The sequence below is a fragment of the Zeus faber genome, assembly GCF_960531495.2.
Source record: "Zeus faber genome assembly, chromosome: 2".
Lineage (NCBI taxonomy): Eukaryota > Metazoa > Chordata > Actinopteri > Zeiformes > Zeidae > Zeus > Zeus faber.
The window spans coordinates 44,472,275-44,480,222 of NC_137189.1; the positions used below are offsets into that span (position 1 = coordinate 44,472,275).

At 43.6% G+C, this 7,948-nt stretch overlaps 1 protein-coding gene across 1 annotated transcript in view; it reads right to left on the minus strand.

The window, feature by feature from the left end:
• Positions 1 to 363: 363 nt before the first annotated feature.
• LOC307244829 (gap junction alpha-1 protein-like) overlaps positions 364 to 7,948 on the minus strand; it is an 8,694-nt gene continuing 1,109 nt past the window's right edge. Inside the window, exons 3-6 of the mRNA XM_080020167.1 lie at positions 7,623 to 7,868; positions 5,647 to 5,733; positions 3,285 to 3,380; positions 364 to 2,382 (exon numbers count right to left, since the gene is read on the minus strand). Of these exons, the coding sequence (XP_079876293.1) occupies positions 1,750 to 2,382; positions 3,285 to 3,380; positions 5,647 to 5,733; positions 7,623 to 7,868 (1,062 nt within the window). The 3' untranslated portion in view covers positions 364 to 1,749. The remainder of the gene's footprint in view (positions 2,383 to 3,284; positions 3,381 to 5,646; positions 5,734 to 7,622; positions 7,869 to 7,948) is intronic.

Below are 7,948 nucleotides of genomic sequence, written 5' to 3' on the forward strand. Positions count from 1 at the left end.
GACTATCTTATGGATTTCCACTTCAACAACTTAACCTTTGGCAAGACGCAATATGTTAATGGCTTTAGATACCAGGGTCCTGATGAATGGTTTCCTGAAAAATATACTCTTCTAATGCTCTGACCCCTCTTTGAGTGCTATTTCCCTGAGAAAATTGAGAATCAAAATTATGTATTGTGTGTTGATACTGGCAGGCTGATAAGAATAACAATTTAAGAATGTCCATTTAAAATACCAGTTCATGGGCGCAGTATCAGACCCAACACTCTATACTGGTGTCGGTATCTGTAGATTGTGATTAAAATGAAGGGACCTTTTAATTTTCTTTCTCTTTACTTTGGTTTGCTGTAATCTGTACCTGAATCAGTGTTCACCAAATTTTTACTAATACATTGAGACATATAAAAATTGTGAGAAAATAATACTTGCATTGGTCAGATTTCAAGTAGACAAGATGGATTTGCATAGATGATTCAAAGTTTCTCAGGAAAAAAATATAATCTTCAACAAAATAAAATTAAATATACAAAATCTGAACACTTCCAGGTATTTGTAAATACAATAAATACATAGTATCCTCTAAAAGTCAGTATATCAATCAATCAATCAATCAACCAAACAATCATTCATCTCTGCAAATTCTATTATTGGAATGTTAATTTGTACTTGACTTTATAAAACAATAAAAATGACCTAATAGAAAATCCTGAACAAGAAAAAAACAACTTGGAATCTTAAGAGACCATGATTATTTTCCAAGATGTCATTCCCCCATACCATTGTTCAAAAGCCGTAGATACTGACTAAACACACAAAGGAACAATCAGTAATAATGGAGCGCTAAAGGTAGTCATGGGAACTACAACTACATTGGTAAACTTAAGTCCATCCACTTAAGTTTGCGTTCTTCAACAAGTCCATAACTAAAGCCATTTTGGTCATTTGACATGTAAGATGAAATAAGGCTATGTATGACACACTTGAATGTATATCGACTCCAAGAGTAAAGTATGATGGTGGTTCAAAATATCTGTGTGAGATTAAACATCTGTGTGACTAAACAAAATTGCCTCTTATACCAAAATGAGGCCAGGCACTAGTGCTGTACACTACACCTAGAAATAACCAAAGTTTGAAGGCTGGGGATGTAAGTTGACTGAAATAATTTTCCATCTGCCTTGTTGCGCTCTCACTCTCACTCTTTAAATGGGAAAAGGCCTATTGTCAAAAGCGGAATGTACCACGCAGACAGGAGAAACGCCAGCTCTATCTCCTATCTCATTTGACCAAGGCTTCAAACGGTGAAGTTAAAAATGTAGAAATAATAGAGGACCCGCACTCATGTCTCAACCCCCTGAAAATGTCTCCTCAAAAGAAAACAAGACGGATGTCATTATCTCTGCAATCAAGGTTCAAAAGACCTGGAATCAGAATGTCAGCGGTGTTGCCGAGCGAAAACAAGTTCCAGGAAGCGAACAGGGATTCTTCCATTGTGTGACTGCGGGCGGGGTTTCCCTTTGCCAATGTCTGACATCTCTGCTCCCTTCAGTCAAACAAAGATGGCACGACTGGCTTCAAAGAACATCACTTTTAGTGCATCAGCCGAGAAAAAAAAAGAAAAAAAAGGTAAAGCCTGGAGCCCTTTAAAGACCAAACCGTAGCCTTTGCTGGGAAAAATGTTTTTTTTCCGGGTTTCCTGTGATGGGGCTCCTGTTTTCTGTTTTGTTTATTTCTGCAGACCGGGCGTCGTCAAATATCTAAATCGTCGGTCCGTGCGCGGCTGCTGGTCTGGCTGCTGGGCCGGTCCAGCTGTTTCAGCAGGTGTAGCTCCTTCCCGGCGGTCTCCATTTTGCCCTGCGGCGGCGGGTGGCGGGGGGGGCCCGGGAAGCCGCTGCCGCCGCCGTTACCGCTGGAGTCGTTGTTGTGCCTGTCGCCCCTGCCGCTATCGCCCTGGCCCAGCTGGTTCTGCTCCGTGCTGAAGTTGGTCCAGTTCTGCTCGCTGGCCTGCTTGTTGTAGTTGCTGCACGAGGTGGCGCGGCCCGCCGCGTTCAGGTTGTAGACCAGGGCGGAGGCAGGGGCGGAGGGCGGCGGGCAGCCGTTGTAGTAGATGTAGGACTCCTGGCGGGCCCCGGCCTCCGGGATGTGGTCCGCGGGGCCCTTCACCTTGTCCTTGATCCACTTGAAGGTGATGTAGAGGAGCTCGGCAAAGTTGAGCAGCAGGGAGACCAGGGAGACCACCAGCATGAAGAGGATGAAGACGCTCTTCTCCGTGGGCCGGGACAGGAAGCAGTCCACCTTGTGCGGGCACGGGTATCGCTCGCACTCGTAGCGCTGGGCCAGGCTGAAGCCGTAGATGTACCACTGGATCAGCAGGAAGGCCACCTGCGGAGCCAAAGCCACAACAGCAAACCGGTCAAGGACCTTCTAGTCATTGTCAGCGATCGGCGAGACCCAAAGTTACCGGGTCATTGGAGCTGTCACAATTACTTTATAATCGCCTGATCCATTTTTTGTGCTAATCGCGATCGTTTTATAAAAAATCCTTGTTCTCCACTTTTATATTTACATCCAGATGTTGTTGGAATTTTGAGCCAATGTCAGAAATGACGCAAATGTTTTACGCTAATATTCATGGTGGCTGTTCCTGAAGTATAAGGTGGGTGTGAATTATTACACATTGTCAGAAACATAGCATAACATAAAAGGCAATTCAGCTGTTAATCACAATTGTTTGTACGACAATTAATCTGCAACTAAAATGTCATGATCCTAACAGCCCTCTAGGAAGTATTATTAAGTTCACAAAAAATGTTCGATATTATATTTTTTATGAACGCCGCTTCCAAAAGTAACTGTATCAGATACAGACATACTATATTAAACAGTCATAAACAAAGATAGTAGGGTGGTCTAGTACGGTGCAGGCGACGCCAAACATTACCCAAATGACGGATAACCAAAACATAGCAGAAAACATAAACATCTGTATCTTTATTATGTTATTCTGAGCTTGAAGATGCTTAGATTCAAGGAAACGTAAACCTTTTGAAATTATGCACATTCGTGAAAGAGGGGACGGTTCATGAAAAGCAAATTGGACATAATGCAAATATATACTGTAGATATATACATAATTATTGAGATATTGTTAGATATACTGTATTTACATACATTTATAAAAAATGCATTAATGCTCAGGATCCTGTTTTGGTGATGATTATTGATTGTTAAATGAATGTGACATTGGTATTTTGTTGACACGTGACGCAGCGAAGGAGCCTTACCTCAAATAAGGATTTGAGGAAGATGCTGAAGATGTACGTCCTCAGCAGCGCACCCTTCATCTTCACCTTGCCATGTCTCTCAACCCCATACTTCAACTAGTCAGAAATAATCATAGCAAAATATATATTAAATGAATACAGTACAAGAATACATATACAATCCGCCGTATACAGAAAATATGTATAACAAGCATCGCTTAACTTTTTGGATGAAAAAATGCTGAGTGATGCGGCGGTAAGGGAACATTCAATTGGTCCGAACAATGGTTTGGACACTGTTGGTCCAAAATAACCAATTATAAATCACAGGCGGACAACACAAAGTAAAAAAATAGTCCCTTTATTCATTATTGGTACATTTCAGTGAGCCAGGCAGTACTTTTTGATATACTCTACTCACAAAAAGTTAGGGATATTCGGCTTTCGGGTGAAATTTCAGGATGAACCTAAAATGCACTATAACCTTTACAGGTGAACTTAATTTGACCTTCTCTAAACTTTTGAATGCACATGTCCAACTGTTCAATGTTTCAGTACTTTTTGCACAACTTGCTGTTCTCTAACAAGGAGCTGAACGGCAAAATTCACAACAGGTGTTTGATCCATGAATCGACCAATACATTTCCTGGTTCAATTGGAATTGGTATTTAAACAATCCTCTTCATCATGCTGTTCACATTTTGACACCATGAGACCAAGACGACACCTAACAACTGATCAACAGTACCTCGCCACTGTGAGGCTTCAAACAGGATGTTGTCAGAGGGAAGTGGCCACTGAGCTTAGAGTGTCACAGAGTGTTATCAGCAGCTTGCAACAGAGATACAGAGACTGGAAGAGTCACAGAAAGGCATAGAAGTGGACGTCCTTTGGCCACATCCCACACTGATGAGCGCTTCATTGTGAACAGTGCCCTGCGGAACCGGATGATGATGCCATTCAACTCCAGCAGCACATTTAAGGGAGGTGAGAGGCACCAAGTGTCACGTCAGACCATTCAAAACCGTTTACATCAGCGTGGTCTGCGTGCTAGACGACCTGCAAGGCTACCTGACCACACCACCAGGCACAGGCATCATCATCTTGCACGGCCCAGGGAGCATTTACGCTGGACGAGGGACCAGTGGCCTCAGTGCTGTTCTCTGATGAAAGTCGATTCACGCTGAGCAGAAATGATGGCCGCCAACGATGTTGGAGTCGTCAAGGAGAGAGCTATGCATCAGCCACTGTTTGAGCCTTTGGTGGTGGTGGTGGTGTTACAGTGTGGGCAGGTGTGTCTAGTCAATACAGAACTGCCCTACACTTTGTGAATGATACAGTGACAAGGCCATACTACCTGAATGACATCATTAATCCAGTCATTGTGCCTCTGCATGAACAACACAGGCCTCATTTCATCTTCATGGACGACAATGCTCCGGCTCATCAAGGTGGCATCATTAGGGAACGGCTGATTTCATCTAAAAGCCAAATATCCCTAACTTTTTGTGAGTAGTGTAATTTGATATTTGCCAAAGCATGGGAAGTTTTTATTTATTTTATGTCTATTTTTATGTATTTTGCTTTTCTGTTATTTTTTAGGTTGTATTTAGTTGTTTGTCATTAGGTTGAGTTCATATTGTCATATTTAATTGTGTGCGGTTATTATATACAGGTACTCCTCACTTAACCGCCAAGTTCCCTTCGTAGGACCAGTTCATTTAGAGAATTGGTCGATAAGCGAGGACCCGTGTTATTTCACGGTAAGCGGGCATGGCTGGTATATATAGTATATATAGTGTATATAGTATATATAGTGTATGTAGTGTTATTTCACAGTTAGGGGGCGTGGCCATTGCGAACGCTAGTGTAGTGAATGCTGACGGACTGCGGGAACGAAACTGACACTGAGAACGGAGATGAGATGAGATGTATACAGTGTATACAGTATATATAGTGTATACAGACTATATAGTGTATATAGTATATCTAGTATATAAAGTATATAAAGGGTGATGCGTGATAAGATGCTTGACGTTGACACGTCGTGGTATTGTACGCAGTGTACAATACAGACTGGTCAGAGAGCTGCTCCTAAGTCTGAACGGTGGTTAAACAGGGAGGTGGTTCAGTGAGGAGTACCTGTAATTCCAAATTTTTCCATATATTGTAATTTTCTTTTTTATTCCATTGCTTTATTATTATTAATAATAATAATTACTAATAATTATCAAGCAAGCTGTTACTGACACAGCAATTATCTGTCTGTCTGTCTGTCTGTCTGTCTGTCCGTCCGTCCGTCCGTCCATCTAACTATCTATCCATCTGCTGGGAAAAGAAATGTCAGCATATGGAAAGAAAAGAAACCACATTGTGTATCAACCTTCTTAAGTTCGATCTTCCTCAGTGGCACCTTGATGTCTTCTCCTCTGCTCTCCAGTTCTTTCAGCTTCTCCTCTTTCTGGATCAGCTGCAGGGGCACAAACGGGGTTGAAGCAAAGGTGGAAAATGTATCGAAAACGTGTACTCAAGATACGAGCACAATTACTTGCCGAAAATACTGTACCCGAACACAAGTTAAAGTATCTAAATTCAGATGTTTGGTTCACAAAAATACCGAACGGCGACACTCAAATGAAATAAAAACAATTTCACGCTTGAACAACGGAGATAGACCGTGAGAATGTTGCCACGTCAGAATCAGAGCACACGTGAGTCCAAATGAGGACCATTAAATCATGTTTCTAGAAATATTTTAAAGCATGATCATTTAAAAGCAGTTGAGTATATTACATCATATTCTAAATACCTGAATATCTCAGTACAAATAAGCACAATAGGCACTGCTGCTTGTATGTTATGGCATTGCATCATTTTGGCTCATTCGGCCATGAAGTGTATCCTCCTATAGCGCGCACTTTTCCAAGGACGTGTTAAGTTAGTAGATAGTTGAACTACCCAACAAGAAAATTTGAAGCATTACCAAAACAGTGTCTCTTTTTGACTCTGCTCATATTTTACATTTACCGTAAGTGTAAGGATTGTTCTTCGTGAATTTGAGCACCCTTCATTTAATTCATTGCAATTCACATGTAGGGATCTAAGCAACGGACTGAGGCCACATAAGAATTTTCTTCCTCAATCTTTTGACCAAACATCGTTCTATCTTTCCTCTGGAAGGCCTCAGCCTGGCTCATGTGAATCTAAGGCAGTGTATTTAGTCAGCGCCGCTTCAATTTCCTGCCGACTGGGGACAATTGGCCTGCCCGTACGTCACTGATGACCCTCTTCCCGGTTCGGACATCTAGTGAATTTAGGCCTCGTAAGCGGAGTCTTCCTGTCTGCATGACTCTCGTTTCTTCTTCCTCTCCCCTCCCAGGTTTTTTGGCTCTCCCTGCCCTCAAAGCTTTCAGCTGGACACGTGGTCTGTGGCTGCTTCTTCCTGTCCGACCTTCACCCTCACAGAACAGACAAAATGTTTTTAAATATAAATAGAATGACTCAGCACATCATTTTCCATCCGTTTTTGAAGGGAATGGCTCGTTTGGTTCCCGATTTGTTGGATACAAACAAATCATCTGCGAGTCGTGCATCTCACTCACTCTTCAGAATATTTGAAAAGCAGTCATAACTGACTTGCTGATTCCAAATTCGTCGGACGCGCGTACGTCCGGTGAACACAGTGACATTTTAAATCATTAACACAAAATAGGATGTCTTTCATCCCTGGGGGGAAATTCAGGAAATAAGCATTCCCAGACCAGAAATCCAACATGGGCCGTGGGGGTCGGGGAGCGTTGAATGGTGATTACTCTGGTCTGCCGCCGTTACGCACCTCCGTACGCTTCCAAACCCGTTTCACACTGGATCCGACAAACGACGAGGACAAACTGGAAGTCCATCGAGTCCTACGGAGAGTCGGATTCCACGCGCAAGAAAAGCTGTGACGCCGTCAGGAATTTCTGCGTGAGTTTGATGGCTTTGGGGTGCGTTCGAAATGTTCTACTCACGCAATAAATTTGGGTCCGGCACTACGATCGGAAGCTACGCCGGCTAAGTATTTAATTGGAACTGGGTTTAAAACTAAGGAAAATACGTCACAGCTATAAAATATAACGTTATCAAAGGTAACCAAGCTCTCCCATTTTGTCACGCGAAACTCGGACGCAGTTCACCCGACAGCCACTCAGGGGCCGGATCTAATTGTCTGATGCGATTGTGGATTCGGTGTGAAGCGCGCCCGGGCGGCCTCCCCGAGAGTCGCCGCTTCTCATCTGCCCGCGCCGGCGAGGCGCCTCATTTTTTTACAAACGTGAGATTTTCACATTTCAGATTCCCGAAAACAAAGGACGGCGGTACCTTCTGCTCTTTGCGCGTCAGGTAGAAGATGTGGCAGAGGTAGAGGAGGGTGGGCGTGGAGACGAAAATGATCTGCAGCACCCAGAAGCGCACGTGGGAGATGGGGAAGGACTTGTCGTAGCAGACGTTCTCGCAGCCGGGCTGCAGGGTGTTGCAGCGGAAGGCCGACTGCTCGTCGCCCCACGCCGACTCCACCGCCGTGCCGAGGACCAGGATGCGGAAGATGAAGAGCACGGTCAGGTACACCTGTCGAGACGGCGGGAGGTTTCTGGGTTGGAATGCAGCGGGGATTTTGAGGAAATCGCTCTAATGGGTGAGATGTTTCA